Source organism: Lathamus discolor, chromosome 6 (assembly GCF_037157495.1).
Source record: "Lathamus discolor isolate bLatDis1 chromosome 6, bLatDis1.hap1, whole genome shotgun sequence".
In the NCBI taxonomy this organism is placed as follows: domain Eukaryota; kingdom Metazoa; phylum Chordata; class Aves; order Psittaciformes; family Psittacidae; genus Lathamus; species Lathamus discolor.
The window spans coordinates 61493519-61510591 of NC_088889.1; the positions used below are offsets into that span (position 1 = coordinate 61493519).

The 17073-nt window shown below is 37.4% G+C and overlaps 1 protein-coding gene across 2 annotated transcripts in view; it reads left to right on the forward strand.

Annotated features, from left to right (window-relative positions):
• The window catches only part of PDHX (pyruvate dehydrogenase complex component X), a 35671-nt gene extending 19116 nt beyond the window's left edge, over nt 1-16555 (forward strand). For both annotated transcript variants that reach the window (XM_065683152.1, XM_065683151.1), the window contains exons 6-11: nt 1342-1519; nt 2938-3085; nt 5521-5579; nt 8740-8898; nt 12501-12565; nt 13832-16555. In XM_065683152.1, coding sequence (XP_065539224.1) covers nt 1342-1519; nt 2938-3085; nt 5521-5579; nt 8740-8898; nt 12501-12565; nt 13832-14096 — 874 coding nt within the window. In that variant the 3' untranslated portion in view covers nt 14097-16555. The remainder of the gene's footprint in view (nt 1-1341; nt 1520-2937; nt 3086-5520; nt 5580-8739; nt 8899-12500; nt 12566-13831) is intronic.
• The last annotated feature ends 518 nt before the right edge of the window (nt 16556-17073 follow it).

The following is a 17073-nucleotide window of genomic DNA, read 5'->3' on the forward strand; positions in this document are numbered from 1 at the left end:
TCTTGTGCTGGGGGTCCCACAGCTGAATGTAGTAGTTCAGGTGAGGTCTCACCAGAGCAGAGGAGAAACCTCAACCTGCTGGTCACACTGCTGGTGATGCAGTGCAGGACATGGTTGGTTTCTGAGCAGCAAGCACACACTGCAACGTCATGGTGAGCTTCTCTTTGTCTTGGGTGGATGATATAGACTTGTTATGAGAATTAGAGTAGAGGGGTGATCTGACTGATACAGCTCTTCTAACAAATTGCTAGTATAGATGCAGTTAAAACTGCAAAACTGAAATTTTACTATAGCTTATTTCCCTTGAAATCTGTTGAAGGAGATGTAATTGCAGTCTTCTTTTTAGCCTTGTAGGTGCTGATCTTTAGCATGTTGTTCTATAAATACCGTGTACCTGGGCTGGATGTAGTGTTACAGCTTAAAGATGGGAGTTTACTTATGTCTGTCATACTGTGCCCACAAGAGGGAAGTCTTGTGGTGGTAGCTGTATCGGTATAAAGACCCTGAGAGGGGTCTAGGTTAGACAAGGTTGAGTCACACCCGAGGTCTGTTAGGTGTTACTCAGTTTTTGATTTATTACAGTGGTGCTGTCTTTCAGATTGCTTATAAAGTATGGATGTGTATGCTATTTACACCTTTTGTACATCTTTGTCAGAAGGATACAGAGAAAAATTCTTCTCTGTGAGGGTGATGAGGCAGTGGCACAGGTTGCCCAGAGAAGCTGTGGCTGCCCCATCCCTGGCAGTGTTCAAGGCCAGGTTGGATGTGGCTTTGAGCAACCTGGTCTACTGGAAGGTGTCCCTGCCAGTGGCAGGGGACTGGGACTAGATGAGCTTTAAGGTCCTTTCCAACCCAAACCATTCTAGGATTCTATGGTAACAGATGAAGTATCTATTATTTGAGACCTTATAGACTGAGTAAGTGTACTCTGGTATAAATAATTTAATTTATTAATTAATTATTATTAATTAATTATAATTAATTTAGAAGAATCGTTAGTGCAATTAATGATGATGAATGTTACACTTCTCCAACACAAATGTTTTCAGTTACTGCATATTCAAGCCCTTTTATTCACAAAAATTATTGAGATTTACTGAAAAGACATCACAGAAGAGAAAACAAGGTTAATGTTGATCAGTGATCATGTTCTTAATGTTTGGTTTCACTACAGAAATTTAAATGCACATTAAGTGGCATTGGTTAAAAATTGGTTAAATTGGTTAAAAAATCCCAGACAGAAGTGGCTAACTAATTAAAATAAGTGATGGTTTAGTAATACTTTGAAAATTTTTGAAATGGTTTCTCTGTTGTCAGTATTTCACTCTGTTTAATCACCAGGGATGCTCTTAAACTTCTCCAAGAGAAGCAGAAGGGCAAACCCACTGAATTGAAACCTGTGGTTTCTCCAGCACCTCCCCAGCCTACTGCAGTGCCTTCACAAGCAACAGCTGTGCCTCCTGCTTACCCAAGGCCAGCAGTTCCACCACTGTCAACACCAGGACAACCTGCTGCACCGGTAAGGGTTCTGTTAGGTCCTTAACATTGTTATTGCTATGTATTGCCATGACTACTTCAGTAGCTTTATGAGATTTCCAGAACTGGAGAGACTAGGTTAACTAAGGCCACCCAGATGCCAAGCCCAGACATGTGTGGTTTGAGTATGTTTGAGAGAATCCAAAGCAGTATAATTCAAACTGCAGAGCTCTCAAAATTATGGTCTGCACACCACTTTGTGTAATATGTAGATCGAAGCCATGAAAAACTTACATTGGAGGCCTGGGAAAGGGGGAAGTCAGAGAGGCAACACTTTTGTTTCAGTCCCCAAACAAAGATTCCACTAGGTAGGAAATCAACAATGCATGCTTTCCCTGCAGAATCAGTATATCAGTATGTATTTCCAAACTCACAGTAAAAATTAATCAGGGTTTGAGTTTCTTTACTTCATTTTCTTTCCTTTCCTGCAATGTAAGTATAGGTAAATGTCCACAGAGTTGTCTGGAAGCGAGGAGGGCAAGGTCCTAATGGTTGCTTTGAAGAGTAATTTTGCAAACTCTAGCACCTAAGTACAGTTTCTGTGTTAATTTGAAATGTTAGAGTAATTGTCTGCTCTTAAATCCACATTAGGAGCAATTGAAAAGCTTTGGTGAAAAATGGAGGGAAAAACATTTCTGGGTCTAGAGCTAAATTTGAAGTATCTTTACAGGTTGAAGTTTACAATGTAGCTGCACTTCCTAATATTCAAAAAATGCTGCTTTTTTTTTCTTTTTTTTTTTTTTTCCCCTGTACAGAGAACTGAACACAGTGTGTAAAGCTCAAACTTAGATATTTTTCCATTACAGAAAAAAATGGTTCTATGATTGCACCAGAATACCCATATTGTAATTTATTGTGCTGAGTACTACTCAGATTGTAGCATACATGCTATAGATGAGGTGTACAAAATAATGTTTTGGAAAATCATGTATTTTTTTGCTTTCTATAGTCACTTGTATTTCAAGAGATTCTTAAAAATTTTACTTGCTTCTGTGAACCTGTTGCGAGAATGTGTACATTGAAACACTACTGTGTATATACCTGGAAGGAGAGAGGAGAATAACGAAAAAGATAAGCAGTAAAGCCTGTCCTAAGGAACCACTGAAAAACCAATAGCTTACTGAGAAAACACTCTATTAAAGTTTAAATGGAGCAGGACATATTGTGAGCAATATGCCAGGTCTGGCAGACAGAACAGTGCGGTGTAATAGTCTAAAACACTCAAAGGTCTTGATCGTATTAATTTCAGTAGTTGGAATGTATTGCTTTTTGATACCTAGGGGATTTTAAAAGTGAGCAGTAGTCACTGATGATAACGCATCAGTATTGAGGCCTCTATCAGCAAAGGGGATGCGTGCTTGCTCTCTCAATATTTAATGTGCAACATATAATTTCTTTCAGGGCACATTCACAGAAATCCCTGCTAGCAACATCCGAAGAGTTATTGCCAAGAGATTAACAGAGTCCAAGACTACAATACCTCATGCCTATGCTGCTGCTGACTGTGACATTGATGCCGTTTTAAGATTAAGAAAAGAATTGGCCAAAGGTTAGTGATTAAACTGATTTACTATAACATGTGGTACTAACACATAGTTTGCCTTGTATCGCTAATTTTTTTTTATTTCTTGCTCAGGAGGTGTAGATTTTTGTATAGGCAGAACACTATGCATTCAAAGAATCCTTTTAAATTTTCTGTACATTGGACTCAAGCTGTACTTGCCTGTGATTATTGAGTTGTACAGCTTAGCAAGATACAGGAAGACAGAGGTGGAATGGAAAACTGTCCCACAGAAAAGTGAATAATTTTAAAATATACATTGAGAATTGCTTTAAAAGTTTTAGATCTCAATATTCATGTGTAAATATCAATATTTATGTGTAAATCCTAATTTTTCTGTCTGCCATGTCTTATTTATACAGAAATGTTTATGTATAAGACTAAGAAATTAGATTTTGCCATTTTGTCTCAACTTGTATTCACAGAATTGACTTATTTTGAAAAAGTTCTTGAAGTTTAAGGTCATAAGCAAAGATTATTTTTGCTAAAACTGTTTCTGATTTTGCTAAAGTCAGCTCAGTGCATTTTGCGATAGGATGCTTAATGATTTAAAAATTAACTCTGCAGGTTAGAATCTTTTTTCCAAACTCTCCATTCAACAAAGTGCATTTAAAAAAAAAAGTGGGATATTTTAATGGAACATTTTTCAGAAAGACACTTCCATTTTCATGCAAAGTATCACAAAAGTGTTGTTTGCTTAGTGTCCTTTTTCTTTTTTTAAGGACTTTTTCTTAGTTGGGTAAAGAACCTGAGTGAAAGCTTTTATTACTTTAACATTATAATCCTCTTAATTTAAATTATATTATATTTAGAAATATTTGGTGAATATACTGGATAAATTAGTCGAGATCTTGTAGTATGATTGACTGTGATCATCTGTAAGTGATTATTCCGGTCTTAAATTACTCTAAAATGTGGAATATTCTTCAAAAAGAATAATAATTATTTTTAGTGTCTGAGGTTAGCGATATTTTTTCTGATAAAATTGATGGTGTTTTCTACTGTGTGATGAGGAGTAATGTGGAAGTTTTAATGCAGCATTCCCTACTGTAAGCTGCTTTATTTTGGGGGTTAAATATAGCAGTTTTCATTACTGTAAACATCAATGAGGGTAAAACATTATCAGACATATTTCATTTAACTGTACTCCTGTATTTTCACTGTATTGTTGTCCCCCTAGTGGAATGTGACAATTTTGCCAAGGGTGAGAAATGTAATACAGAAATCATAATATGAGAAACCAAGATATATTTGATGACCAAGATGCAGGTTTGTCTGATGTGAAATTCTGTCAATGCAACATAGTGCTTGCAAGTTCCATCATGTTACATTTGAATTCTGGTGCTCTCAGGTATAGATTGCAGGTCAGTTATGTGGTAAGTAGGTACTTGGTTCATTCCTCCAAATTGATGATCATTTAAGATGATTTCACTTAATGATCTCTAAATTTCCCTCTACAAAAGTATTTTGAAAGGTACGGGTATTCCATGCCATGAATCGGACTCAAAAATTAAGTATCTGTAGTACTTGGTCTGTTCAGCTGACAGCAGTGATGATGGTAGCAGAGTAATGTACCACTTTTATTGTGAGAGGATACATTTGATACTGTGCAAATATTGCGTATCTCCAGGATAATCTTTCAGCAACTGTGGCATATTCTGTGTTGTATCTATAGTCTTCGCTTCTGCTGATGGTCTGATTTTAGTTAGTGCTGTGGGTCTCCCAAAACTTGGAATAAAATAATGCAAAGCAAATAGAGCCATTGTTTCTGTCCTTCCTCTCTCACAAGCTTTTGGGGAAAGAAAGCAGGTGTCTGAAGTGTTAACGCAGTATTTCTTAGGGTCACATAAAAAAAATCCAGTCCTCTCAAGGTTACTTTATCTGTTTCTGGCTGATGCTGCCTTTTTAGTGTGCAGCTCTGCTTGTAATTTAACAAATTTACCAACTGTATTGTTTTGCAGCCTGCTCTAGAATATATCGTTAACCCATTTTAGGGATTTACAGATGCCTTCACTTTGCTAATTCTCACATTATAAGGCTCCAGGTGTCACTGGACAATAACATTCTTCTGACTTGCAGCTGAATAAAAGCTGATCTCTGCAATTATACCAGTTAATGCATCACACTACATAACAAATAGTAGTCTCCAGTATTGTCTCTATATATTTTGATCCTACAATAGATTTCTACATAGGCAGTAAATATGTAAAGCATAAAGCATGTATGGACTGCTACTGCTAAGAATGAGTAATAATACTCAAGTTTGCAGCTCTTTTAACCTTCTAGTTACAGCTAGTCTGTGCTCAGGAGACTTCCTTGGTGATACTCCTTTTGCCCCAAAGGAGAGAGAAGTTTTCTGGCTTTTATGGTTGTAGTTCGTCTTTTCTTCCCACAAGTGATCATTGTCTTTTTTCTTTTTGCAGATGACATTAAAGTATCTGTAAATGATTTTATTATCAAAGCAACTGCAGTTACTCTGAAGGTAAGTGAATAATTGACTTTAAAAAATATTTTACAGCAAACTGACAAGGAGGCGAGAAGTATTTTGTGAACCAACATGGAGATATGAATATGATCATAGCAAAGCTTGTAATTCTTTGTCAGTTATTGTCATGTTTTTTTAAGCTCTCCAGTTAAAATTTTCTACACTGTCTATGCTGTAAAAATGAGAATTTCTTAGTAAAGATCCACTTACTACAGATAATAGCAAATGCTTTGTCAGCAGACTAAAGCAGTTGGCAGGATGAGTCTTCTCTTTGCTGTTGCATTTTATTTTCTCTTACAGTTATGAACAAATTTTTACTCAAGTCTTACAGCAGTCTTGTGTATTACCTCAGATGTATACTGATGGCACATTCAGCAAGTTCTTTGAATTAAAAATTCTTCAGGCAGCCAGTCTTCCGCTCATTCAGGATTGCCGTCATTCCATTTGTCAATATAAAAGTTAAATGATTGTAATACATCCTGAAGTTAAGATCTTAAATTTCATAAGGGTCTACTTACTCAATCCCAACCTATAGAGGCTTTACTGTCTATTTGCATGTTCTTTGGGTAGAGCTGGTTGCATTACTTCCCAATTTGTGTTGATCGCTCTGCTTGGAATACACTCTCAGTATTACTTAATTTTTTTAAACTGAAAGGCTTCAGAGATCCTTCTTTAAGAGTACTCCCATGCTTTGGAAATGTCTCCTCTTAGTCCAGAGTGTCTCAAATATAATGACTTGGAAATCATAATGTGAATCAATTTTATTTTCAAACTTCTTAAAAGAAAGGACTGTGGTGGTTTTAGTTTAGATGTGGAGTGGTTTTGATTTAAATTCAGTTTGCACTTAATTTTTGAATAAGCCATAGGTGGGAGCTCTGAGCAGCCTGAAGGACAGTATTATTAAGATTCAGGAGGACATAAGTGTCTTAGAGTGATCACTAACAGCTGCAAAAGATCTTTGTTGTGTAGAAAGATAATTAAAGGGGACACAGGCTTGACTTTTAAAATATCCTATGGAGTTTCCCTTGTCATCACTTCTGTGTGAATGAATGCGGATTTTGGTAGTTTGGTAGTGCCATGGGTTTGTTGCCTATGCCTTCTTGATTGCACAGTGATCACACTTTCTAGCTCTATGGTAAATGCCTAGAAAAGCTAAACTTTTCTGTGTCTATTGCATTGTTTGAGCAGCAGCTACAAACAGACAAGATAGCACAGAACAAAGATCCAGACTAGTTGCATGACATCACAACAATATAAAAATATTTGGAAGTTTAAATCCAAGGCAGTTTTATTGACTCTTTTCTGGGCACTGTTCAAAATCTTATGTTGTTAGTATTTTCTTCCCAAACAATGCAAGACATGTTCTTCTAGGTTTAATGAGTTGCTAGTGACTAGTTTGACAGTTCGTGATTGGTTGGCAAACACCTCAAGATGCTGTTTGTATTGGTTCTTTAACATATAAAATTTCTCCTTCACAATTCTTAGGACCACTAGTCCAATTATGAATTCTACTTTTCAGCTTGGTCTCACTGTTTTGACAGCCAGCGGTTTCTGAATGTGCCAGTGGGCTCACCAAGTGATAGCCTATTAGAACAGTTCTGGCTTTCTGGAACAAGAGGGGAGGAAGGAATGAAAGATTCCAGGCTTATGGCCATAAGTGAGTGGTTGGGCTTAGTAATGACAGCCACTACAGCAGCTGTCCTTTAAAAATAAACAGGCTTTCATTGCTGAAATGATGGGAGAAATAATACTGTCTGATTTACATCGAAATTGAGATTATTTGAATGAAATTGATAGGAAAAATTCCTTGTCCTTACCATCTCTTTTGGATAACTTATAGAGAGAGTCATACCTCCGCAACACCCACTTGAAAGCATCTTACAACTGTGTGTACTGCGGGGCTTTCCTAAAGTTTATATTTAACTTGCAAAGAGGAGTACTGCCCATTCTTTTTTTTTTTTTTTTTTTGGGGGGTGGGAGGTGGTGTGTTGGTTGTTTTTGTGGGGTTTTTTTTCAAAATATGCATTCTGGTATTGAAGAATAGTTGGAAGGCTGGGTTGGACAAAGCCTTGGGCAGTATGGTCTAGGTTGAGGTGTCCATGCCCATGGGAGGGGATTGGAACTAGATGAGCTTTAAAGTCCTTTCCAAACCATTCTGTGATTCTATAATAGGAACTGAGAGTACCATTACACTGCTGCTTCTAGGAACTGAGTTAGTTTAGATAGATAAATTGTAGATTCATGAGACTGGGAGGAAAGTCATTAGTTCCAACCCTCCTGTCACAGGCAGGGAGGGACACCTTCTGCTAGACCAGGTTGTTTCAAGCCCTGTTCAACCTGTCCTTGAACACTGTCAGGGATGGGGCAGCCACAGCTTCTCTGGGCAGCCTGTGCCAGTGTCTCACCACCCTCACAAGGAAGAATTTCTTCCTAGTATCTAACGTAAATGTCTCCTCTAAATGTCAGGTTAAAGCCATTCCCCCTTGTCCTGTCACTATGTGCCCTTGTTTGTGTACACACACACACACACACACACACACACAAAAATGCGATGTGTTCTAACGTTATCTGAATAACAGTGAGTGTACCTGCAGCATATCCTATTTGTAGCTTCCTTTGTTAAGAGTCCTGTTTGAGACATGAGTGGAAATAGAAACACGTGAGTGTAGTAGGGTGTCTGTTTCCGTGCTTTTAAGTCAATATCCTGTGATGGGAGAAATAACACTGCTTTGTAGCTTTGTATGCTGGGCATCTGTGAGGTGGTATCGGTGACTCCTGAAGGATTTTATAGGCTTTTGTTAATTTTTTCCAGCAGCACCAAAAAACCTTCTGTCTGCCCTGCTGTTTTCAGTTTCTGGAGCATACATTCATGCTTTTTGACAGAATAAGTTTAAATATTATCAATGCAAGCTAATCATGTACAGCTACTCTTAGACCCTTGCAGGGATTTATTTTCTGTCTTGCTTGTAGCAGTCCTGATGACAGATGTGACCTCTTCTTTTTCCCTTCGTTTACAGACAATAGTCTGTGATGCACTAAGTAATTTGGTAAATGCCTGTATGTAACTGTGTGTCTTAAAGGATTTTCCTTTTTTCTTGATAATTGATTGCACTACAATTGTTTTAACAGCTGTCTTTTTTTATTGTCTCTCTTCCAGCAAATGCCAGATGTGAACGCAACCTGGGATGGAGAAGTCTGCAGGCAGCTGCATTCCATTGACATATCTATTGCTGTAGCAACAGACCGAGGTCTCATTACACCAATCATAAAAGATGCTGCTGCCAAAGGAATAAAGGAAATTGCTGCCTCTGCAAAGGTAGGTCTTAAATGTACTGTATGCTGAAGAATATATAGTAGCTGTAGTGTTTTCTGTGGCAGAAAATGTAGCATGACCTAGATACACATCAGTAAGAACAAAGGCAGAGTGGATGTAAAGCAGTTTCAACATTCCTTACACTTCAAAATTATTATTAATTTTGCAAGTCTTTTCATTTTTAATGAACAATAACTTAGCCATCATGGTATTTATTTGGATGCTGACTAAACTGAAAAATAAACCTGCACAGACTTCTGCAAATTAATATAATCATATTTCTTTACTCCTCATGAGAAAACTAGATAATGTTAATTTCTTTAGTATTACTGGTATTTGGGTTTGGGATTTGGTTTATTTGGGAGGGTTTTTTTTCCCCTCCTTTTCCAAAAATTTGCTTGTAGCTGCTTATGTTACCCTCTGTGCAGTTACATTATGGCACTTAGTCTGTCTGCAGTTTTTCAATATGCAGTTCAGTTGAGAACGTCACCTGATAAATAACATTAAACTCCTCAGACTAATGAGCAGCATTTTGCGCAGTCCAGGTGCCAGTTAGAGTGACTTGGATCTGTGGCAGTTGTTGTCAGCCACGGATGTATCTTGTGCAGGCAAAAGTAAAATGAATGATGAAATGCCCCAACACCGGCTTTTTTTTTTTTTTTTTTTTTTTTTATTTAATGAGTGCTAATCAAAGGCCTGCAGTATCTGAGGAATGCAGTGGAAGTAGATGCTAGGGTATAAAAGTGTTCCAAAACTGGACACTGACTGCACTTTGCAAATTTTTGTCTTTTACCAAAAACTACAGAAATCATGATAGTCCGTGTTGGCAGAGGGGAACAACCAACAAAGTTGTAGCAGAAGAAGGTGTGTCATGCTGCAAAGCATTTGTAATTGTATGTTTTTAAGATTTTTCCAGTCCATATCGCTTGCTTCATGTTGAATGTGCTGTGAAAGCAAATCCTTTAGTTAATATAACAGCCAGGCAAAGAAGGTGGTTAGCTGAGATTGTTACATTATTCAGTGATTAGTCATAGAATGACAAGAAGAAAAATAATATGGGAAGTGAAGTATATCACATATGGGAAGTACATTATCATCCCCAGTAGCTGTGATACTGGGATGCAGTATTACAAACCTTTCTTTACCATAAATTACAGTGTTCTGCCATTCCTGTGATAGGAATGTACACTTGCATTATGTTTAATAGGGCCTCAATAAAGTAAGCATTCCCCTTTTATTTCAAATGGAATGTGTGTGACAGGGCACACTGCTCAATATGAAAGTCATTGGGTCACATAGATTGTAGGTGTCCATACCAGCAGAAGTTTGCTTTTCAGCTTGTTCACTGAATTACTGAAATAAGTATGTACCTGATGTGCACATGTGAAAGGCACAAATTGAAAGTGCAGCTGCTTCTCTACCAGTCTGTCTGTAGTTTGGCAGGCACTTTGTGTAGACTGCTTATATGTCTCCTTCTACTACATGTTAATTTTAACTTCTTTCCAGGTCATGTGCATCCTAGCACCATATTTTCATCATTCAAATAATGCAATTGCACATATGCATTATGCTCATATTAACCCTGTTGTGTGAATGTTGTTCCCATGGCTATTGTCTTCTAGTTTACTACTTATTCAGAGATGGATAAAAGCCTGAAATAAAATTCAGTGTATGCTTTTAACTTTTAAATTCATCACCATAATTTCACAGGTTTTGTAAAGTTTGGTATAAGCTTATTGTTTAGTGGGCAATTAATTAGAATGAGATTCTCTTAAACTTCTTGGTGTTTATTTCCAAGCTGGTCACTGCAGTCATTCAGCTGCTGTGGTCTTTCAGAACTCTTGCCTGAAAGCAGTTTAGAAATATATACTGGGAAGACAGTTATTTACCATGACGAAGAGAGGTATACTACAACATGAAAGGGGATTAATCCATGTCACAACTATAGCTAATGAGCCACTGTTACTATCTGTGAGGAAGTTTATCTTGTAATGACTCTACCTCCACCCACATGCAAACAAAAAGAAGTCAATTCAGTCATAGTTTCCACTTACTGACCCTGGTCCTTAAAGGCAGGGGTGAGGTTTCATAGCAATTGCCTCTTGGTAGATTGAATTGACTGGTAGTTGAGATATTTATAGAACACATGTAGAAAATCACTGGGAAGTAGAATGGGCAACTCCTGGAGAGCAATATAGGAATTAAAACACAAAAAAAGCAATGGGGAAAAAAACCCCACGTCAATTCCTAGAAAGAACCTGGGAAAATCCTAGAAAACAGAGGTAGAATTCCTAAAAAAGGAGTGGAAAATTCCTAGGGGGATTCATGGAATAATCATCTCCAAGAAAGTTTCACAAATGTGATATATCACTTTTTGCATGTTGTGATAAAGTAGATCTTTTGAATTTTTGTTCACGTCCACCAGCATTGCCCTAACATAAGTAAATTATTAGAAACTTATTAGTTTTACTTTTTTTACCAGAAGAAGGAAAATGTAAACAGACTGTGTTACTTCTAACATTTTTCCCAGAGCAAATCTGAGTCTTATTTCCCTGAGGATGCTTTTGGAAACAGTTATTTTTATCTTAAAATGCCATAATGTTGCACTTGTCACAACGTGACATTTTCCATGTGCTTTTCCACCTGCAGAATAAATATGAGACAAGCCAAAACCACTGAATATGTTCTGTATGAACAGGGCAGTTCACCTCTCCTGCATATATTCCCATTTCAGTGTCTGCTGTCAGTTGAAGAGTTCCTGATTTTGAAAAGGTTGCTACTAATGGAGAAGTCACTTGACACATTGCCAGTCACTACCTTTTCAGTTGGGTACTCATGGTTGGGTGTGACAGACGGATTGGTGGCTGAATAATTGGCTCTTGATCCACCGAGGAGTGCCATTTCTCTTGAGGCCCACACAGTCCTTTCTTCCTACTGTAAGAATTATTCATCCTGAATCCCACTGCTTCCATCTAAGGAGACCTCTGAGCTAGAAAGATCCTAGATGGGAATTAAGACTCTTTTTCTCTGTGATCTTGCCTTGGAATATAGCTTGAACTTCTTGGGCTGTATTTTGAACAAAACGTTTGTGGACAGTTTCATCTGTTACATTTAGTAGAAGTAGAAAAGCATCACAAGTAAAATGGAGATCACAGGGTGGTCCTTAAGGTAGTTGAATGGTTAGCTGGGTAAAATGCATTCTCCCAATCTGCTAGAAAGTTCTAAAATGGTACATGGCAGTTTGTTTAAACAGGTATGTTTAGAATACTCTGAATTTGTCTCATCAGTATTCTGCTAAATATTTTTTCATCTAAAAACACCAGGGAGAATGGTGGTTCCATTGTAAAAACTGGAACAAGGTTTTCAAGGTGAGAGAACAGCATTTATTTAACAGCCAATATTGTTGGGAAAATGAAACTTTCTCTTTGCCAAGTCATTGCAGTACAACAGTGTTGCTAAGGTACTTCCGTAAATCTGAAGCATATGGCTTTTTAATGGCTGTATGGCTATAATAGTTGTGTTACTGAAGTCAAAAGAATTAGTCTATTACAACACATTAATTTTTTTCCTCTCTCCTGTTCTTTTACTTCTTTCATTTTCCTTAGGCTTTAGCAAAGAAAGCAAGAGATGGAAAACTGTTACCAGAAGAATACCAGGGAGGATCTTTCAGGTAAAACTCTCTAGCAGCATTTAATACATGCACTGTAGATTCAGAACTCTTTTATCCTCAGGTATTCCCCTGTGTTAATGAATTGCTTTTTAAAATCTTCCATGTGATGATTCTGAGAGCCAAACCTAGGCCAAGTGTCCTGTATCAGGAGGAAACAAGTATCTTGATACAGGTTTATTTAATCTGAGCCTGGTGTGAAATTAATGTTTTTCATATTGAGACTAATCCGCCTCTTATTTTTGTACCTAATCTTTCCCAATTGCAGAAGAATATTGGTTTTGTTGTGGTTTGTTTCAGGGGAGCTGTTGTTGTATGTTTGGGTTTTGGATTGGGGTTTTTTTTTCCCTTTTTGAGGGGAACAGAGGGTCCAATATGCCAGATAGACCCTGTCCTTTGGTAAATTTGCTGCCTCCGTGGGCCCTGGGTTAAGGACATCACTAGTAAACTTTCTAGCTTGTATAGCTCTTGAGCTATTACCCATTAGTGCTCTTCCATGTTGGTGGTGATAAAGCTGCAATGCATAGTCCATGGGGCAGTCGAAAGAGACCTCAGGGCCTTAGGATGTTCGGGAAGGGAATCTGGAGCACAGGTTATTTTTTCTTCTATCCTTCCAGTTGTGGGCAGTGACATTGGAAGAAACAAACACAAACTTCCTCCCACTGTAAGAGAAGATCAGGGTAGTAACCACTTGAGGAACCTGAACATCTATAAGTCTATGGGACCTGATGAGATGCATCCCAGAGTCCTGAGGGAATTGGCTGACGTAGTTTCCAAGCCACTCTCCATGATATGTGAAAAGTCATGGCAGTCAGGTGAAGTCCCTGGTGATTGGAAAAAGGGAAACATTGCGGCCCTTTTTAGAGAAGGTGGAAAGGAGGACCCTGGGAACTACTGACCTGTCAACAGCCATTGAAACTTCAAAGGTGTGAGGTTCAATCTAAAAGGCCTTTGGCTTGGAACATAGGCAGAGTTTCTTTAGAGATACTGATTTCCTGTCCTAGTTTCTGCTTTAGTACGTGCAATTCAAGCATATGTTATTGTAAAGAAACTGGACTTTTAAAAAGGTGCATTGGTTGTAATTGCAAAAATCCCAAACCCTTGAGAGTGTAAATGTGCCCAACTGAAATCCAGTTTAGATATATTCTAAAGTTAATGGGTTTGGCCTTAGGAGAGAATTACGTCATAGTAGTCATTGGACAGAGATAATTTCTTCTAGGTGTTACATAATTTCTGAGATTACTGGTATCCCTTTTTTCTTTCATTTAGCATCTCTAATCTGGGCATGTTTGGCATCAGTGATTTCACTGCAGTGATAAACCCTCCCCAGGCCTGCATCCTCGCTGTGGGCAGAGCAAGAGTAGAGCTCAAGCTTGTGGAAGATGAAGAAGGAAATGAGAAACTCGAGCAGCGTCAACTCATGACAGTGACTCTTTCAAGTGATGGTCGGGTGGTAGATGATGAACTGGCTTCAAAGTTTCTGGAGACTTTGAAAGCCAACATAGAGAATCCAATACGACTTGCCTTGTGTTAAACTCGGTGGAGATTTCTTCTTGTTTTGACAACATAGAAAACTGTTATGTACTTGGGTTTTCCTTTATTGAGGAGTAAATAGTTACTGTGAGATGGACAATTAAAATACTTAATTTATTGAATTACTGTGAAAAATTATTAATGTTCATGCTTTTAGTCTTTTGAATTGACCAAGCTTTATACTGTAAAGCTAAAAGACTTTAAAGTGGAACATACTACTTTTCTTTAAACACTTAGTACTAATGTCACATGTTTGTATAGAAAAGTCAGTCTTGCCTGCATAGAAAAATTGAATAAAACTTTATGAAATTTAAAAAGGGAACCACAGAATAGTGTGGATTGGAAGTAACCTTTAAAGGTCACCTAGTCCCACCCCCCTGCAATGAGCAGGGCCATCTTCAAGTAGATCAGATTGCTAGAGCAAACCTGTCCAAACCTGACCTTGAATGTTTCCAGAGATGGGACATCAGTCATCTCTCTGGGCAACCTGTTCATTGTAAGAAACTCCCTCCTGATACACAGTCTGAATATACCCTCTTGTAGTTTAAAAGCATTACCCCTTGTCCTGTTGCTATAGGCCTTGTTAAAGGTTTGTTCCCATCTTATAACCCCCCTTGAAGTATTGGAAGACCATAATAAAGTCTCGCTGAAGCCTTCTTTTTTCCAGGCTGAACAATGTAAACTCCTTCAGGGATTCTTCATAGGAGAGGTGTTCTAACTGCCTGATAATTTTTGTGGCTGCCTTCTGGACCTGCTCCAACAAGATCATGTCTGTCTTGTACTGAGGGCTCCAGAGCTGGATGCAGGACTGCAGGTGGGGTCTTTACTAAGATGGGATGATTTTTTCCTTTAGGGCAAAACATCAAGCTTTTAGAATGAGGCAAGCAAGAATCATAATTGAGCAAAGTGCTGCTATAAGTCGTGGTCAATACTGAGATAGAAATGAATAGCTAAATTATATTGCTGCAGTAGAAAGCTTGTCAGTCTTCAGAAGACTTTTCTGGCATATTGTGCTGTAGAAATTAGTCTGAAACAAGGTTTATAAGATTTCTGTCAGATATTTCAGTGGTTTCCTACATAACAGGAAAGACACACCAAAAAAAGTTTTAATTTAATTTCATTTAGATTTAACTGTTCTTTATCTTCTCCTTCACTATAAGCTACATTGAAGAAAGCAAGATGGCTTTGGAGATGAATGGGGAAAAGAACAGGAAATTCTGAGAAAGGTGAAATTAGATCACAGATAAAACAATAATTCTCAAAGTAATGAGTAATCTAGTGACATCTACAACTTCATATAATTAGAACTCATTAAAACTAATTTGTACTGTAGGAGCATATATTTTTCCCAGTATTTTAATATAACTGCATAATCTAATGCCTTGCAAAGGTGTGGAGTAGAGAATAAACTTGTCTGAATAAACTCATTCTACAGAAAGGGGTGAATTTCTGTGTTGTTGATTTTCAGTTTTTGATGGAGCCAACATTTAGTAAAAATGTGTAAAAAAAAAAAAACAAAAAAACAAAAAAACAAAAAAACCCAAAAGAAAACCCCAAAAAAACCCCGAAAGGTTTTGTTTGACTTAATTTGGAGTCAATTACATTTTTTTTAAGTTTAGAATTTACCCAATTCAGATCTTCTTCACTACAACAAAATATATCAAATATTATTTTTGAGGTGCTGTCCTGAACTTGAAACCCCAGTTAATTGTGCCAGCAGTATTGTGATGAAAAACTAGCTGTGATCCATTAATCTCATAGGGGTTCCATTATGAAAGGTCAGATTTTGCACACTGAATATTGCTGATTAATGCTGTTCTTTGCACGGATAGAATAAAGTTGTAAGTAGAAAGTGTTTATCATCAGTATATATTGAATTGTAACTCGGAGGCTTAAGTGCAGTGGCCTCAAGTTTAAATTAACAGAAGTAGATTGGTTTCTTTTCTTGTAAATAAATATGGAACCACATATTCTATGTGTCTGTAATGAAGTAGCTGCATTTACAGGACCTGGTGAGACTATAAATTGTGAGCAGAAATCTAGGGGTTGTCTTCTGGTTTGTGCAAGTACTTCTTTTGTTTTTAAGATTTGGAGGACTTGTTTGCTTAGCTGCTGCCTTAATTAAAAAGCAAACTGCAAGACAAAAGTCTTTAGTTAATACCGAGTTGAGAGTTTTTACTGAGATCCTTTCTTTGGCTTGTCTTGCTATAATAAATTTCATGAACTACTAACAGTAGGGAGAGATTTTGATTACCAAATCTAGCTTACTGTGCAATAATGGACATATCCATTCTGTATTTCCAAGAGTTCGTCCCTGATAAATTATATTCAAGATTGGCTTCTGAGGATCAATTTGTAATTGTAAATGATTAACCATGAAATTTTCCAAAGTCGTTTGTCAATCCTGTATTACTTTGAAGGAAAAAACGAACAAATAAAGAACAAAACCATACCAATTTATATCTTGTCCTTAATGATGTACAAGAAGCTCTCATTGTTTTCATAGCTAAATCTGCGCTCCCCAAGAGAATTTGTAGGATAATTTAAAATCTGATATACTCTTCTTTATTTTTGTACTTGGTGCTCTAGTGTTGCTTTGTACTCCCCAGCATTTGTATTTTCTGTCCTTTAGCTGGCTAAGAGCTGCATGACTGATGTGTATGACTACAGATTTCTGAGCATCCATGTTCATGTAGTGCAAATCAGTAATTTTTACTTTTGATTTTGGAGCCACTAGAAGGTGCTATAGTATGTAAGTATAGAATGTTTATTGTGTTTCTTTCCTGTAGGTACTAATACATCCACTCTCCTTTCTTTGTTCAACACAATCAGGTGAAGACAATGTAATGTTCTCAAGGATATGAAAAGCTGTAGCATAGAATTAGAAACTTAGCATAGGAAAAGAAACTGGTGGCTGAAGAGCTGACAAGTGCCACAGTGTTGTCTTTGCAGAAGGAAGCCATATTACATTGCATTAT